The 18,254-nt window shown below is 38.6% G+C and overlaps 1 protein-coding gene across 3 annotated transcripts in view; it reads right to left on the bottom strand.

Moving 5' to 3' along the window:
* The window catches only part of anapc5 (anaphase promoting complex subunit 5), a 36,306-nt gene that overhangs the window by 15,420 nt on the left and 2,632 nt on the right, over positions 1-18,254 (bottom strand). For 2 of the 3 annotated variants that reach the window (XM_063034505.1, XM_063034504.1), the window contains exons 2-10: positions 17,665-17,898; positions 17,500-17,579; positions 15,591-15,700; positions 12,776-12,980; positions 8,285-8,351; positions 7,847-7,948; positions 7,151-7,341; positions 1,085-1,166; positions 834-926 (exon numbers count right to left, since the gene is read on the bottom strand). In XM_063034505.1, the coding sequence (XP_062890575.1) occupies positions 834-926; positions 1,085-1,166; positions 7,151-7,341; positions 7,847-7,948; positions 8,285-8,351; positions 12,776-12,980; positions 15,591-15,700; positions 17,500-17,579; positions 17,665-17,880 (1,146 nt within the window). In that variant the 5' untranslated portion in view covers positions 17,881-17,898. Of the gene's footprint in view, positions 1-833; positions 927-1,084; positions 1,167-7,150; positions 7,342-7,846; positions 7,949-8,284; positions 8,352-12,775; positions 12,981-15,590; positions 15,701-17,499; positions 17,580-17,664; positions 17,899-18,254 lie in introns of those variants that run through there. The other variant, XM_063034506.1, reaches the window with a different exon arrangement.

The following is an 18,254-nucleotide window of genomic DNA, read 5'->3' as shown; positions in this document are numbered from 1 at the left end:
TTGCTGAACCACAACCTCCCTATTTTTATAATTTCAGCTCAAAACAAACAGTAACATTATTAGTTTCAAACAACAAACTGCTGCAGGAATCCAGCAGTTCAGGCAGAGGGATGAGCAGAAGTCCTGAAGCATAGTCTTGATCAGGCTCTTCCTGCATCCATTCACTATCCTTTGCCTCCATGGACGCTGCTCGACCTGCTGAATTCCTCCAACAATTTGTTATTTACTTCAGATTAATCATCTTCATTCTCCTGTGTGAACTTCATTAGCTTTTCCAATTACTTATAGTATCTGCATATAGGTATTTTGTAAGTAATGCACTAGGACACCTTGCTCCCTCTGCATTTCTCTCTCACCATCTAGGTAATCAGCCCTGTTAAATTTTTGCCATTCATTTAATCCCTTTAGTAACCACCTTTCCTCCTCTTCAGAATTTGTTTTGCTAGCTGTCTTTGCATCATTAGCCAGCAAACACATCTTCATTTTATTCACCCAAATTATTCGTATGAATTAGAAAATGTTGAAGTCACAGCATTAATCTCCCTGGCATTCTACTTGTTAAATTTTACCCCCCAAAAAAAACACCCATCATCTTTTATCTGTTGTCAAAGTGTTACTTGCTACATCATGATCTATTATTTTCTAATATATAAACTCAACTTGCAGGTTTGCTAGCACATAAGCATCTGCAAATATTTTATATGTACTTTCAGTTTCATTACACGGTTTCAGTTAAATACCACAAATTTTATTAAAACAGTTACTAAACAATAGTTGTTTTGACCTTCCTCATAAAATGCTGTAAATGTTTTACTTTACAAATGTTTACTTACAGGTAGACCAAGTTGCCCAGCCTTTTTCACAGAGTGCTCAACAAGAACTGTGTTATCTGATCCCTTCATCTGTTCCAGTATGTAAAGCCAACTCTAAAATCAAAGTCACAATAGGCATCAAGCTTGCATTGCACTTAAGATACCACCATTCAGTAAAACAAAACTCTTCCAGCTACTTATGTTATCAATAAATTATACAGCGACATAGGCTATGGAAATGGACAGTTTCTTCAACTAACCACCTCTCTTACCAAGCAATGTTGTAGGCAAACATGGTCACTGGATTCTTGGGCAATGCGAATAGCTTCCTGTAAAGCATATTGGGCTTGCTCACTAAAGAAACAACAAATACAAAATCAAGGAAGAAAAGCATATATTATTTATGTGATATAAATTGCCTCAAGATTTATTACACTGTAAAAGCACACTAAGTTTCTTAGTATTTGCTGGCTCTCCTATCACCTGCAATTGCAACTCAGCTCATTGTGGTTCGGAGTGTCAACTTGAAATAGATCAATATGTCTACTCACAGTGCCAATAATAGCTCTACTGGATTAACAAGGGTTACAGAGGTTATCATCAGAACTGAATTAAATAGAAAATGCTGGAAATACCTTGGTTAGCCATCATGTAGGGAGAAATAATGTTAATATTTCAGATCAATGACCTTTCATCAGAACTGAGGAAAGTTGGACATGTAGCAGATGAAGAATGCTGGAGTTGATGAAGCAAAAAATGAAGGCTCTGATGGGGTGGAAAGGAGTAGAATCTATAAACATAGAAAACCTACAGCACAATACAGGCCCTTCGGCCCACAATGCTGTGCCGAACATGTACTTACTTTAGAAATTACCTAAGGCTACCCAAAGGCCTCTATTTTTCTAAGCTCCATGTACCTATCCAAGGGTGTCTTAAAAGAACTTATTGTATCCGCCTCCACCACTGTCACTGTCAGCCCATTCCATGCATTCATCACTCTCTGCGTAAAAAACTTACCCCTGACATCTCCTCTGTACCTACTTCCAAGCACTTTAAATCTGTGCCCCCTCTTGATGCCATTTCAGCCCTGGGAAAAAGCCTCTGACTATCCACACGATCAATGCCCCTCATCATCTTATACACCTCTAATCACCTCTCATCCTTCGTCATTCCAAGGCGAAAAGGCCAAGTTCACTCAATCTATTCTCATAAGGCATGCTCCCACTCCAGGCAACATCCTTGAAAATCTTCTCTGCACCCTTTCTATGGTTTCCACTTTCTTCTTGTAGTGAGGTGACTGAGCACAGTACTCCAAGTGGGGTCTGACCAGGGTACTATATAGCTGTAACATTACCTCTCGGCTCTTGAACTCAAATCCCACAGTTGATGAAGGCCAAAACACCGTATGCCTTCTTAACCACAGAGTCAACCTGCACAGCAGCTTTGAGTGTCCTATGGACTCAGTCCCCAAGATCCCTCTGATCCTCCACACTGCCAAGAGTCTTACCATTAATACTATATTCCGTCATCATATATGACCTACCAAAATGAACCACCACACACTTATCTGAGTTGAACTCCATCTGCCACTTCTCAGCCCAGTTTTGCATCCTATCGATGTTCCGCTGTGACCTCTGACAGCCCTCCACACAATCCACAACACCCCCAACTTTGTGTCATCAGCCAATTTACTAACTCACCCCACCACTTCCTCATCCAGGTCATTTATAAAAATCACAAAGAGAAGGGTTCCCAGAACAGATCCCTGAGGCACACCACTGGTCACTGACCTCCATGCAGAATATGACCTGTCTACAACCACTCTTTGCCTTCTCTGGGGAAGGCAGTTCCTGATCCACAAAGCAATGTCCCCTTGGATCCCATTACTTTCTCAATGAGCCTGGCATGGGGTACCTTATCAAATGCCTTGCTGAATTCCATATACACTACATCTACTGCTCTACTTTCAATGTGTTTAGTCACCTCCTCAAAAAATTCAAAGCCATGCTGACTATTCCTAATCATTATTATGCCTCTCCAAATGTTCATAAATCAAGTCAAGTCACTTTTTATTGTCATTTCAACCATAACTGCTGGTACAGAACAAAGTAAAAATGAGACGACGTTTTCCAGGACCATGGTGCTACATGAAACAATACAAAAACTAAACTAAACTACGCAAGAGAAAAAAAACAAAAACTAGACTACAGACCTATCCAGGACTGCATAAAGTGCACAAAGCAGTGCAGGCATTACAATAAATAATAAACAAGGCAGTAGGCACAGTAGAGGGTATAGTAGGTTGGTGCCAAGCCAGGCTTTGGGTATTGAGGAGTCTAATGGCTTGGGGGAAGAAACTGTTACATAGTCTGGTCGTGAGAGCGCAAATGCTTCGGTGCCTTTTTCCAGATGGCAGGAGGGAGAAGAATTTGTATGAGGGGTGCGTGGGTTCCTTCATAATGCTGTTTGCTTTGCGGATGCAGTGTGTGGTGTAAATGTCTGATGGCGGGAAGAGAGACCCCAATGATCTTCTCAGCTCACCTCCCTATCCGCTGCAGGGTCTTGCGATCCGAGATGGTACAATTTCCGAATCAGGCAGTGATGCAGCTGCTCAGGATCCTGCCTCTCGGGATCTTCTCCATCAACCTACCAACCACTAAATCCTGCCCCTCAGGATCTTCTCCATCAACCTACCAACCACTAAATCCTGCCTCTCAGGATCTTCTCCATCAACCTACCAACCATTAAATCCTGCCTCTCAGGATCTTCTCCATCAACCTACCAACCATTAAAGTAAGACTCACTGCTCTATAATTTCCTGGGACTGACTGACTGACAAGAAGTAGTGGTACTGTTTGTGGTGACATGCCTGGGAGAATTATAAACAAAGGAACAAATCTTGAAATACTGGAGAGAATGAAAATCCAATGCTGGAAATCTGAGCTGTGTGACTGGAAGGGATAATTATCTTAAAGCGCTGAATTCATTTTAAGTCCTGATGGCTAAGACATGCCAAATTGAAAGATGAGGTGCTTCTGTTAAGCTTTGTTCAAATAGGATAGAAGACCAAAGATCCTACTGAAGTACAGAATTTTAAGTTATAGGCAACTCTAAGCTGAGGTTCACCCTTGCAAATCTCATCCAGCAATGAATTCAATTCCCCCAAAGGCACTCATTCACTCTATTTCACATTGCCAGCATTGCTTCCTTCTCCTTAGAACCTCACCCTCTTTTGTTCTTTTAAGGTTTTATTTGCCTCCTCCTAGCAACAGATCCTCCAAATTGCTAGCTCTTTCGAGACAGAACTGCCAACATTTGTGCCAATCAATTTCTCCTAATCTCCACACTAATGCAGACTTTTCCTTTTGTTCCCTCTGCAACATTAAACTCATTTCATCTCTAATCTTTTCTGGCCCGGTAAATAGTCATTCATCCAAGATGCCAATTCTAGTGGTGAGGTGTTGCACTTGGCAGGACAAATCAGGGTAGGACTTACATGGTGAGAGATGTCTACAAGAAGGGTCAGAGCCATCTCTATCTCCTAAGGAGACTGAGGTCCTTTAACATCTGCCGGACGATGCTGAGGATGTTCTACGAGTCTGTGGTGGTCAGTGCGATCATGTTTGCTGTTGTGTGCTGGGGCAGCAGGCTGAGGGTAGCAGACACCAACAGAACCAACAAACTCATTCGTAAGGCCAGTGATGTTGTGGGGATGGAACTGGATTCTCTGACAGTGGTGTCTGAAAAGAGGATGCTGTCCAAGTTGCATGCCATCTTGGACAATGTCTCCCATCCACTACATAATGTACTGGGTGGGCACAGGAGTACATTCAGCCAGAGACTCATTCCACCAAGATGCAACACAGAGCGTCATAGGAAGTCATTCCTGCCTGTGGCCATCAAACTTTACAACTCCTCCCTTGGAGGGTCAGACACCCTGAGCCAATAGGCTGGTCCTGGACTTATTTCCTGGCATAATTTACATATTACTATTTAACTATTTATGGCTTTTATTACTATTATTTATGGTGCAACTGTAACGAAAACCAATTTCCCCCGGGATCAATAAAGTATGACTATGACTATTGAGGAGTGTGGTGGAACAGAGGGATCTAGGAATACAGATCCATAATTCCTTGAAAGTGGTATAGTACTGTGCAAAAATCTTAGACAAATATAAAAATTCTGCAAAGCGAAGATGGCTTCAAAAATAATGAAATAAAGTTCCTAGATATCAAAAAAATTACTATAAAGAGCAGTAGACAGTAAAACTCTAAATCAAATCAATATTTGCCTCTTAGGTAGACTATCATGCAGTTTTTATAAGGAAATCGGCTGGTAGGTTGTCTCAAGCATATTGGAAAATTTGACACAGCTCTGCAGACGTTGGCTGTCTCACTTGGTTGTCTCTGCAGGTAATCGCAGACAGCTTTGAGGAGGTTGAAATCGAGGCTCTGTGGAGGTCATTGTATCTGTTGCAGAACTCCTGTTCTTCTTTTCTCTGATGATAGTTCTTCATGACTTTGGCTGTTTGTTTGGAGTTATTGTCCTGCTGCAGAATGAAGTTGGGACCGATCAGCGGCCCCCATGGTGCGTGATGGATGAAAATCTGCTGTACTTCTCAGCATTGCAGATCACCAACTGCAGAAATGCAGCACCAAATCTGTAGGGAACCTCCGCCATACTTTGCTGTTGGCGGCATTCTCATCCAGGTACTGCTCTCCAGCTCCTCTACCGACAAAGTGCCTCCTGTTTGAGTCAAAAATTTCAAATTTGACTCTTCAGTCCAGAGCACTTGTTGCCATTGTTCAGCACTCCAGTCCTTGTGTTTTTGGCTTTGTTTCCACTTCAGGGGAATGGCTTCTTGGCAGCAACTCTTCTATGAAGACCACTTTTGACAAGACTTCCCTGGAATATAGAGGAGTGTACTTGGGTTCCAGTATTTCCTGTGAGTTCAGAGCTGATAGCAGTGCTGGACGACTTCTGATTTAGAAAGTACATCAGTTTGATGCGTCTGTTGTACTCAGTCTCCATGAACGACCACAGCATTTCTGGTCCTCAACCTTGCCCATTTCTTTGTTCTTCTTCAGAAGAGCTTGGACAGCACACCTTGAAACTCCTGTCTGTCATGAAATTTTTGCTTGGGAGAGACCTTGCTGATGCAGCATGACAACTTAGGTCTTGCTGCTATGCTCACTCTTGCCATGGTGACAGCATTGAAAGATTTGAAAGTTAAATTGTCACATCTGCCACACCCTCATCTTTTAGTTTGGTTGTCCTTCACCCAGTTTGATTCCTTCTACTCCCATTTCTGTTGAGTTTATTCAACTTCTCTCTGGCTATCCATCCCATAGGATGATAATGGTTCCTTTCAGTCAGTTAGTGGGGTGGTACCCCACTCCTCAGAAAGGAACAGCGTGTGCGTGAGTGGATTTTAGGTGAGTAGGGGTTACACAGGTCCAGACCCACTCTCTTGACATCCCCTCCCAGATCCAGCGGCATGGTGGGGTCCAAGACGGCTGGGGGAAGTTCTGTTGCAGTGAATGGCCAGCCCAAGCTTTGATGCAAGGGATGCCCTTTCCACGCTTCACGGCACGTATTTGCTAGATGGCCGTTGACCCTATGAGACGGTTCATCCGCCCTTTGACAGGTCTTGTTTCTCATCCTGCAGGGTGTCTAGCCGCCCTCCTCACCAGGCAAGCCTGGTGGGGGAGCCGGTTTAGTCGCCGACCACCCGACCATGCGACAGGTAGTACTGGGTTACATGGTACCAGTAGCACTCAGACCAGTGACCTGACCAGAATTCATTATTATGTCATTGATCATTTGCACCTGCTTGTTATCTTTGTTTAATCATGGACTGGCTGTATATCTACAAAGTAATCATGTTTTTATTTGAAAGTGGTCTATTACTTAATATGTTACTTTCTTTAATGAAATACAAAACATTTAATTTTTTGGAAAATATATATTTGGAAATCTAAGATTTGCTCCTTCCTACCAACATACTAATGCAGAAGACAAAAAACATCTAAAACAATTCATACAAAAAATCTAGGGTGCCTAAGACTTTTGCACTGTACTGTACATCAGCGCTGTTTGCAGACTACCACCGAGTAAAATATTAAGTGAAGCTTATGTGGCAATGCTTTTGTTACAAACATTTCTGTAAACTTTGCGAGTGCTCTATACCGCAATTACGGACTGCTTTATACATTTTTAATGGCACCAATCTTCTTTAGAGATATCAGACCTTCATTTTCTTTCATAAGCACTGTTCGTAAAATATTTTTATTGTGCATTATAGGTAGAAACAAGGTGGAATGTAAAATACTCACTGATGGCCAAATCTACAGTTCAGAGCAGCAAGATTTAGAGCTGCGTATCGCAAACTTCGTCCAAACCCATCCTCTCCACTGCTTTTGCTATCACTGCCAGTAAGGATTAGCCGATCAAAATAATGAAGTAAACTGTGCATTGCACTGAAGTAATCTTGTACTCTGAGACTATTTAAGTAGCTCAAATAATGCTGAAAAATATTAAAACATTATAGTTATTGTCTTAATGATTTTCAATATTTTAATAACTACATACTAGATTTTCAATTTATTAAAAAGCTTTTTACAACTTATCAAAGTGAAAGGTTGGGAACATGGCAAGCATTTAAGTGTAATAGCCACAAACCAGAAGCTAGTGTAGTTATCAAAATAGAAAGCAAAAAAGAAATCAATTCTTGGGAACACAGCAAAAACAAAATCTATTAATGGCTTTGATTGTACAAAATCCAAACCATTCTTAGATAGAAGAAATACATTCAGTTACTAAGCACAACAATTATTAAAATGTCAGTTCATGAATTTTAAAAACATTTACCCGCCTGAGTTTCATCAGTGCTAAGCTTTATCATGCAAAAGATGATACTGGCTCAACATTTACTTAGCAGTATTAGTGACAGTTGGTGAATTCTTTGTGAAACTCGTCAACAAAAATTATAAATAATTTGAATTTGGTAGATTAAGAACATGAATACTTACAGCTTCTGAAAAATCAGGATTAAATTTGAGTAGATTATTCAATTCTTTCTGGAGAGCAGCTGGCGAAAGAGCCTTGTTTTCATTATTTTTTAGCAACGATGCCTGCAAAATATTAAAATTAGCATTTATTATTTCTGTCAAGCAAAGCTGGTGAACTTAGCAATCGTGATAATATTAGAATTGGCTTAATTATTTTATTCTACACAAGCAGAATTTAATTCTAAAAGGTTAATCACACAAAATGAACCACAAAGGCTGTATCAACCATTAACCTGTATCGGGATTCAAAACAAATTCGCTAGATAGACCAGAAAAATCTAAAGCTTGTTTCCTGGCCTTTTGCACCTTGTGAGACATCCTAGAACTTTACTTTCTCTCATTAATAATTAAATGCAAAACCATCACCATTCAAAAAGGAATAAAGACCAAATACTATACCTGTTGAGCAAGGAAATATTCAGCTTGTTTCTGAGATAAAGGTCCTCTGTCACTAACTTCTTCATCTCTGTTAAACAACAAAATAGCACAAATGTTAAAAAACAAGTATCAGATAATTATTTAAACTTTTTCCTTCCATTTTATCAGCTCTGGCGTAATATTGTAGCGTAATAACACCAGATGCTTATGCTTAAGTTTTTCATTGCACCTGTGCATACATGGATATATGCATATTACAATAAATTCAACTTTAATGTTATTTTATTTGCACTGATCCAATTTAAAAGAATTTAACAAAATGGGTAGTTTCCACATAACTGATCAAATACAAGATAACATTCTTGTCTCTAGCAAAAATTATTTTTTTTTACTGTTCATATCTGCCACAACTTACTATTTTCCTTAGATGTAATTGTAATTTTCCACTAAATTAGAGAACTAAGAGTAATGAAATTGAGGGACAAGGTTAGTAAAAAAAATCTATTTTCTCATACTAATTGATCTGTAAAACACACACATAATTAAGAGCATCACTAGAACCTTGAGATCAGAATCCAATTCACACCAGCACAGCAATGAGGAAAAACAAAAGCAATTAGCAGATAAGAGAAAATAAAACACTAATTGAGCTCCATGCTAGGTTGTGCCAGCATTTCTAAGATATCAAGCTATAGCAGAAAAACCGAGTAGTATCATTTCTTTTTAAATTCAATGAATATTTAATCTAAAAGACATAGGAGCAGAATTAGGCCATTCAGCCCATCAAGTCTGCTCTGCTATTCCATCATGACTGATTTATTAGCACTTTCAACTCTTTTCTCCAGCTTTCTTCCTGTAGCCTTTAGATGTCCTGATTAACGAGGAACTCATAAGCCTCTGCCTTAAATAAACCAAATAACAGCCATTTGTGGCAATGATTTACCGAATACTATACCTGTTGAACAAGGAAATATTCAACTTGTTTCTGAGATAAAGGTCCTCTGTCACTAACTTCATTATCTCTGTTAAACAGAATTTTTTCCTCATCTCTGTTCTAAATAGGTAAACCTCTACTCTGAGGCTGTCCCCTCTGGTCCTAGATTCCCCCACCATAGGAAATATCCTCTGCACATCCACTCTATCTGGGTCTTTCAATATTCGATAGTTTTTACTGAGATCCACCATCATTGTTTTAATCTCCAGCAAGTACAGGCCCAGAGCCATCACACTCATGTTAACCCTTTCAATCCTGGAATCATTCTCATGACCTACTCTGGATGTTCTCCAATGTCAGCACATATTTTGTTAGATAAGGAGCACAAAACTGGTCACAATATACCAAGCATGGTCTGAAGCATGCCTTATAAAGCCTCAGCATCCACATCTTCGCTCCTATATTCTAGTCCCCTCAAAAATCAATACTAACATTGCATTTACCTTCCTCACCACCAACTCAAACTACAAGTTAATCTTTAGGGAATCCTGCATGAGGAACCCAAGTCTCTTTGCACCTCTGATTTTTGAATTTGTTCCCCAGTTAGAAAATATATTACTTTGACAGAAGTGTATAACCATGCACTTCCCTACACTATATTTCATCTGCCAATTTTTGCCCATTCCTAATATGTCTAAGTCCTTCTGCAGACACCCTGCTTCCTCAACACTACCTGCTGCTCCACCTATCTTTGTATCATCCACTAACTTGGCCACAAAGCCATCAATTCCTTCATCCAAATCACTGACATGTAACATGAAAAGCAGTCCCAACACCAACAGCTGCGGAACATCACAGTTTGAGGATAAAGGGGAAGCCTTTTAGGACTGAGATTAGGAAAAACTTCTTCACACAGAGAGTGGTGAATCTGTGGAATTCTCTGCCACAGGAAACAGTTGAGGCCAGTTCATTGGCTATATTTAAGAGAGAGTTAGATATGGCCCTTGTGGCTACGGGGATCAGGGGGTATGGAGGGAAGGCTGGGGCAGGGCTCTGAGTTGGATGATCAGCCATGATCATAATAAATGGCGGTGCAGGCTCGAAGGGCCGAACGGCCTACTCCTGCACCTATTTTCTATGTTTCTATGTATCACTAGTCACGGCATCAAGCCAGAAAAGGTCCCCTTAATTCCCACTCTCTGCCTCCTGCCAATCTGCTTTCCATGCTCGTACCTTTCTTGTAATACCACAGTATCTTAACTTGTTAAGGTACCTATGTGCGGCACTTTGTCAAAGGCCTTCTGAAAATCCAAATAAACAACATCCACCGACTCTCCTTTGTCTATCCTGCCTGTTATTTCTTCACAGAGCTCCAACAGAATTCCAAATGAAGGAAACAATGCTGACTTTGGCCTATTTTGTCATGTGCCTCCAAGTACCCCAAAACTTCATCCTTTATAACTGACTCCAACATCTTTCCAACCACTGACGTCAGGCTATCTGGCCTATAATTTCCTTTCTTATGCCTCTTTCTCTTCTTAAAGAGTGGAGTGACATTTGCAATTTTCTATTCCTCTGGAACCATTCCAGAATCTAGTGATTCTTAAAGGATTATTATAATGCCTCCACAATCACATCTACCACAGTACCTCTTTCAGACACCTGGGGTGTAGTCCATCTGGTCCAGGTGACACGTTTATCTTCAGACTTTTCAGCTTCCCAAGCACCTTCTCTTTAGTGATAGCAATGACACTCACTTCTGCCCCGACACTCATATTTTGGCATTCTGCTGTTATATTCCACAGTGAAGACAGACGCAAGGTACTTATTAAGTTCTTCCGTCATTTCTTTGCCCCTATTACTATCTCTCCAGCATCATATTCCAGTGGTCCAATATCCACTTTCATTTCTTTTAATCTTTATATATCTGAAAAAACTTTTAGTATCCTCTTCAATATTATTGACTAGCTTACCTTCATATTTCACCTTTTCTCTTTATTGCTGTTTTAGTTGCCTTTCGTTGGTTTTTAAAAGCTTCCCAACCCTCTAGCTTCCCCCTAATTTTTGCTATATTATATGCCCTCTCCTTTGTCAGCCACAGTTGCCTCATGCTCTCCTTAAAATACATCTTTATACTTGGAATATATCTTTCCTGCACCTTCTGAATTGCCCACAGAAACTCCAGCCATTGTTGTTCTGCCATCATCCCTGCTAGTCTCCCCTTCCAATGAAATTTGACAAATCCAATTTTAGCTTCTTTTCAAACTGCAGAGTGAATTCTAACGTATTATGATCACAGCCTCCTAACAGTTCCTTTACCATAAGCTCCCCTGGAGAGCTCAACTACAAGCTGCTCTAAAAAGCTATCTCGTATATATTTTATGAATTCCCTCTCCTGGGATCCAGCGCCAACCTGATTTTCCCAATCTACCTGCAATCTACATCCCTCATGAATATCGCAACATTGCCCTTTATACAAGCCTTTTCTATCTCCCGTTGCAATCTGTAGACCACATTCTGGCTACCGTTTGGAGGCCTATATATAACTCCCATCAGGGTCTTTTTACCCTTGCAGTTTTTTAATTCTACCCACAAGGACTCTGTATCTTCTGATCCTATGTCACCTCTTTCTAAGGATTCGATTTTATTTTTTTTTTAAATCAACAGAGCCATCCCAATCCCTCTGCCTACTTGTCTATCCTATATCTACCTTAATGTCTATTTTATTTTAAGTAAATCTTGACTTAGCAGCCAGTCTAGAAACCTTCCATAAAAAGTTGCAAATGAGCTAATCTGCAAGATGCAGATATTTGACCTCAAAGCAAAATTTGAACTGCAATTAATTAATAAAATGTTCCCAATAACTAAATTATGTGATAATCATAGCATAAAGTTCAACTAGACTGAATGAGAACTATGGCATTTGGACAGGCAGAATGATATATAATTATATTTTATTGACTTTAAAATCATTGTGCATGGCTTATCAAATATTGTTTCTAAATTGTAAAGTACAAGATCCTAAGTCAAGTGGGTTTGAAGTAGTTCTTTTCGTTACAAGCAAAGAGGAATATTGTACCACTGGGCACCTGAGGTCATTGACAGTAGGTGAAAAAACTGTAGCATGTTTTCAAATACTTCTCCAAATTCCATGCATAGAAATCAGGAGGAAAAACAGCCAAAAAAATTCAGTAATAAAATTCTGTCTTAATAACCAGATGCCAATGATTTTTGATCCGTTAACATTAGTTTTTATAGATCCTCTTGAATAGCTTTTTTCTTCTCCAAAAAACATAATCAATCTCCATGGCAAAATTCCCTTATCCCAAGGATCGATCAAATAAACTTTCAGTGCTGCCTGTTAAATGGATTGCAAAAATTCAATCTGTTACACCCAAAGGATCTGAACATCATCCCAAGAAAGTAGAATACTGATTTGAGAGGATTCAGAAGTTTGAAAATATGTTAAAAATACTTTAACCAAGTACTGATAAAAAAAATCTAGAAGAATGCTTTGCTTAACAAAGGAAGTTCCCTTCCAAAGTTTCATTCTATTTAAGTGATTGAAAATATGTTACCTTAATGGAAATTCTAATTCCTCTTTTTCCATTTTTCTTTCAAGATCTAATGATGTTAATTCCATATCTGTATCTTCTGTTTCTGCACATCTTGGCGACATCTTTTCATAGCTTTGATAATATTGTTGTAAAGCAGTGTAAAGCTTATAAACCTGACTGAAGGACAGTTTGTTGTAAGCTAGGATCATGTGCCGTAAGAACAGACCTGCAGAAATGTTAAACGTTAGTTACCCACTGAGAAGAACCTATTTTCAAACTGTGGCCCTGCACACAATTTAATTACTATAGAATATATTTTAGAATTACGTAATAATATTTCTGGCTCTACATTGTAAAGTTATGAGTTTACCTTTCAGTCTAGATGGTCATAACAAGCAGAAATAAGAGTTCAAGGAACTGATGTCCAAAGCCAAGTATCATACTTTCCTCATGCAAGAAAATTCTTTTGTAACTGACAAAACATTATAGCAAATTCTTAAGATTCACAAACTCTGGTTGGGAAAAGAAAATTTCATTTTATGTATAAATAATTACCCTTTCCCAGAGACTATAAGAACAATTTGTAGATTTCCCACTGGAAGAGGCAAGCACATTTATTCTGAAGCCCCCTTAAGAACTTTATATAATCATTTCATATTCCAAACTCCAGAGAACAAAGGTTCTTTGTAATCAGTTCTCCACAATAAAAACAATTCCCTCAGCCTAAAAATTAATCCTGTTAAACATTGTCCCATTATCTTTAAGAATGTTTTTACTTCTTTCCTTAAGAATTGCCCTTTTTGGTTTCAATTCAGAAAATTTTTTGATCTTAACCAATTTGGGCTAGCGATTCCTATCTTAGGTAACATATTTTTTCCTCCCTCTTTTACGGATCGTGCTTTTCAAATTTGGAAGATTAAGGGTATTTCACGGTTTTTGGATTTATTTTTAGATGGTTCCCTTATGTCTTTTGAACAATTATCTAATAAATATAATTTATCAAGAATACATTTTTTTAAATATCTACAAGTTAGAAATTTCCTAAGTACTATACTTCCTTCTTTTCCAATGCTTCCTCCTACATACATTTTAGATACTATAATTAACCTTAATCCATGTCAGAAAGGTGCATCGGCTATGATTTATAATATTATTATGAAACTTAGGAAAGCTCCATTTGATAAGATTAGGGTAGATTGGGAACAGGAATTGTGGTCTATCATTTCCGTGGATGACTGGGGGCAGATTTTACAATTAGTCAATACTTTCTCTATTTGTGCTAAACATTCCCTAATTCAATTTAAAGTTGTTCATAGAGCACATATGCCCAAAGATAAATTAGCTCGCTTTTATTCTCATATTAATCCTTTTTGTGATAGATGTCCGGGGCAGATAGCCTCTTTAACTCATATGTTCTGGTCTTGTCCTACTCTGGAAACTTTTTGGAGAGACATTTTTAATATTATCTCCAAGGTATTGAATATAGATATCTCTCCTCACCCTATTACTGCTATCTTTGGACTACCTAAAATTTCCAGTAATCTTTCTCCTTCAGCCCGTAGAATGATTGCATTTCTTACTTTAATGGCGAAAAGATGTATCTTACAACATTGGAAAGAGCTTAATGCTCCAACTACCTTTTTTTGGTTTTCTCAGACGATATTATGCTCGAATTTGGAGAAAATTAGAAGCAATCTTTATGATTCCTCACTTAAATTTGAACAGACCTAGAGATCTTTTATTCAGTATTTTCATTTAATGTAATTTTTTTCTCCTCTTTTTTTGTTCCATATTTATATACCCTTCTTGTTTTTTTTTTACTGTTTTTAATGGAGGTTGGGATTGAGGACGTGATTTTAAGTTTTTTAACTCTGCTTGGTTCCAAGTTAGCCCATTGCTTTGCTTTGCTTTTTAGTTTACTTGCACGGTGGGTTTTTTTTGGGTTTTTTTTTCCTTTTCTCTATTGGTATATATATATATATAAAATTAGTATACTATTATGTTACCTTAGTATGTTATGTTTAAATTACATTGTTTGTATCATTTTTTTTGTATTAATATCTCCTGTAATTTTATTATATTCTAACAATGTATTAGTGCCTTTATGGCTTAACTTTTTGTATACTTATTCAATAAAAAGATTTAAAAAGAAAGAAAGAAAGAATTGCCCTTTTCAAAGACAACTGCGGGACAAAAGTTAAACTATTACAATCGAGAGCACACCAAAATGGGATGAATTGTGTGTCACCAAATGTGGTGGAAAAGTATGTAAATTGTTTTCCTGAATGAAAACTTTATTCCACTTATCTGTCCTTATCCCTTGTCAAATCAAGAATCCCCCCCCCCCATGAACTGGACAGAAGGGATCTACAGTCAAACAAAACCAAAGTAAACCAAAAAAAGGGTTGACCAAACAAAATATCATGTTCCAATTACATTATAATTTAACTTTTGTCACAAATCTAGTACAAGATATGCACCAAGAAACAGTGGAACCATTATAGGGAATGCTTTTAAGACAGGCAAAATTAATTGGCTTGTTTTGCAAGAGGAAACATACAGGTACATAAAGTGAATGGAGGAAATTAAAACATAGTGGCTCAGTGAATAGAAGTATTCCTTTAAAAATAGGATGAGCAATACTTGGTTGAAGATTGCAAACAGATGTTTGCAAACTCATCAACCCATAATTTCTCTCCACAATGTCAAATAAGTGCAGCTACTCAAATTACGTAGTATTCTCCAACTGCAAATTACACGATCAAAAATTTCGACCACATAACACTGGTGACCATTGAGTTAAGAAATGCTTCAACCAACTTTCAAAAATTTATACCTATGACACTTGTCTTGTGAACTGCAGGTTCTGTACCATTAAAAACATGCTGTAGAGAAAAAAAGAAGTTCTCCATGTCTTTCAACTCTCCTTCAGCCATCAACTTCACTCTGAGAAGGGCAAATTGTGAAAGTGTTACTGAATTGCATTTAGCAATGAAAAGCTAAATCTACATTTTTCAATAAATTTATCTTTAGTAGTTTTGAAAAATAAATATTGCAATTTCCTGCACCTGATTCTAATTTGAAGATGATCCTAATATGGCTGTTTTTTAAAAAAATATATTGAGCCATTGAACCTGAAATCTATTTTTAAATCACATGACCACCTTATTAGCTTTTAAAAATTAGTTTAAGGGATGCAGGCATCATTGGTAAGGTTAAAATTTATTTTCTATCCTAATAACCCTAGTGGTTCTGATGAGTCACTATCTTGAACCACTGCTGTCTTGAACTATTGCTGTTGAGAAAGGATTCCAGGCTACAAATCCAATGAAAGAACAATATTTCCCATTTAGGACATGGTACAACCTCCTTATGATATAGGAGGCTGCAATTTCAGCCTACTGAGTCTGTCATGGTTTATGGAACCATTCTATTCCCTAGTTTTCCCAGTAACCCATTCTTGTATTTTCCCATAAATGTCTCCCAGATTCTAACACCCACTTACACACTAGAGGCAATTTTCAATGTCCAATTAACTGATGCACATCTTTGGCACACAGCAAAAAAACCTGAGCATCCTTCTGCATTTTTCACTGATTCCGGTCAGTGGCCTAGCTTGAAGCCAATAGCGGACCAGGCGACATTCAGGGCAATGAGGTGAGAGATTGTGATGGAATGTGGTTTTTGTGCAATCAAAAGTTTTGCAATTCTGGGCTATCCAGGCCTGATCTTTTTTTTCTAAAATATCCCACTTAATATATCAGAAGTGTTACAAACCCCATCTTTACCTACTCGGCACTATGATCAGTGGTGGACACTTAAAGGCTGGCTCTGTTTATCTTACTTTTGTCCATGTTTGTTCCAAATATCCAACAGGTACAGTAATAATTGATTGGGTGTAGGAAGGCACTATGGAATACTTGCAAGTGGTTTTCTTGTCCTTTTGACCTGATTTCTTGAGATTTCACAGAATCAGGAATAAACACCAAGAACTCCTATGGCAACAATACAGCACAGCACAGCATTTTTGAAAAACACAGACTTAATTCAGTTTCTATCAATTCATTGATGGGTCAGTGATGGAAAGGGTGAGCAGTTTCAAGTTCCTGGGTGTTGACATCTCAATCCTAGGTCTACCATACAGATACAATCATGAAGAAGGCTCTACTTTGTTAGGAGTTTGGAGGACATTTGGTATGTCACTAAAGAGTCTAGCAAATCTCTACAGATGTGCAATGAAGGGCATTCTGAACGGTTGCATCACCATCTGACATGGAGGTTCCAATGTGCAGGTTTGCAAGAAATTTCCTAGGGTTGTAGACTTAGCCATCTTCATCATGGACACATGCCTCCCCACTAGAGGACATCTTCAAAAGGCAGCATTAATGATCCTCAACATCCAGGGCGTGCCTCCTTCTCTTTACTACCATCAGGGAGGAGGCATGAGAGACTGAGGACCCACATTCAACAATTTATGAAACAGCTTTTTCTCCCGCCATGAGATCTCTGAATGGCGAATGGACACTACCTTGCTATTCCTCTTTGCTCTGTTTTTATTGCATGTATAATTTATTATGCCTGCACTACTGCCAGAAAACTTCAAATTTCACGACATATGTCTGTAACAATAAATAAACTTGTTCTGATCTGGCTTTAGTCACATTTCTGCAATTCATTGTTCAATACATCTACCATATTCCACAACTCTTTAATACTTCATGTATTTGAACAAATGATCAATTTACCTTGTACTGACGGAACTTGCTAATTTAGGGCAACATGCTCCAATAGTCTTCAACAACTGAAATAATGTCATATCTGGGCCCTAAATCGAAAGTACAGACATGTATACATTTAATAAATTAATAAAACAGACTGGAAATGAATTCATAACCAAGAGGTACCCTCACCTGCAGCAACGGTAAATTTAATTTGTTCATTTGGAGACGTCTCGTTTCAACCTCAGGTGTTCCTTGTCCCTTACAAGTGGCCATTTCGTGCAACAAAATTAGGATTGAGATTTTGTGAGGGGTAACCCAGTCTTTGATTCCAAAAATGTTTGCGTGAACCACGCCGTTTGCCATCATAGGATTAAAAAACATACTCTCGTGAACGCTGGCCATCATAGAAGATGGAACTAAATACTGGGGCGAGAACAGAAAACAATTAGGTCTACTTCAAGTTGTCCAGCGCCGCACTAGGCCTCATGGAAGATGTACATGTAAGAGAGCTTCGATTTCTTATAGGCATTTCCCATTAATAAACTGGCAACATCTCTGTTATGAAGTTTTGATGTATATCAGCCATAAACTACCATGAGTTATCATGCGTTTTATAAAAGTGCCGGACACGAACGAATCTGCCGCTCCACAGGGTAATCGCCACCCATCGGCGGCAGGCTTACCAATCGACGCGTGATCGCATCGACAGCTCGATTCGCTCGATCATCGTCTCCGATGGCTGAACCCGGGAGCCAGTCTGGGGCAGATGTCGCACACAG

The sequence above is a fragment of the Mobula hypostoma genome, chromosome 27 (assembly GCF_963921235.1).
Source record: "Mobula hypostoma chromosome 27, sMobHyp1.1, whole genome shotgun sequence".
NCBI classification, from domain to species: Eukaryota; Metazoa; Chordata; class Chondrichthyes; order Myliobatiformes; family Myliobatidae; genus Mobula; species Mobula hypostoma.
The sequence above is the reverse complement of the archived record's forward strand: the minus strand, read 5'-3'. Positions and strand labels throughout refer to the sequence as shown.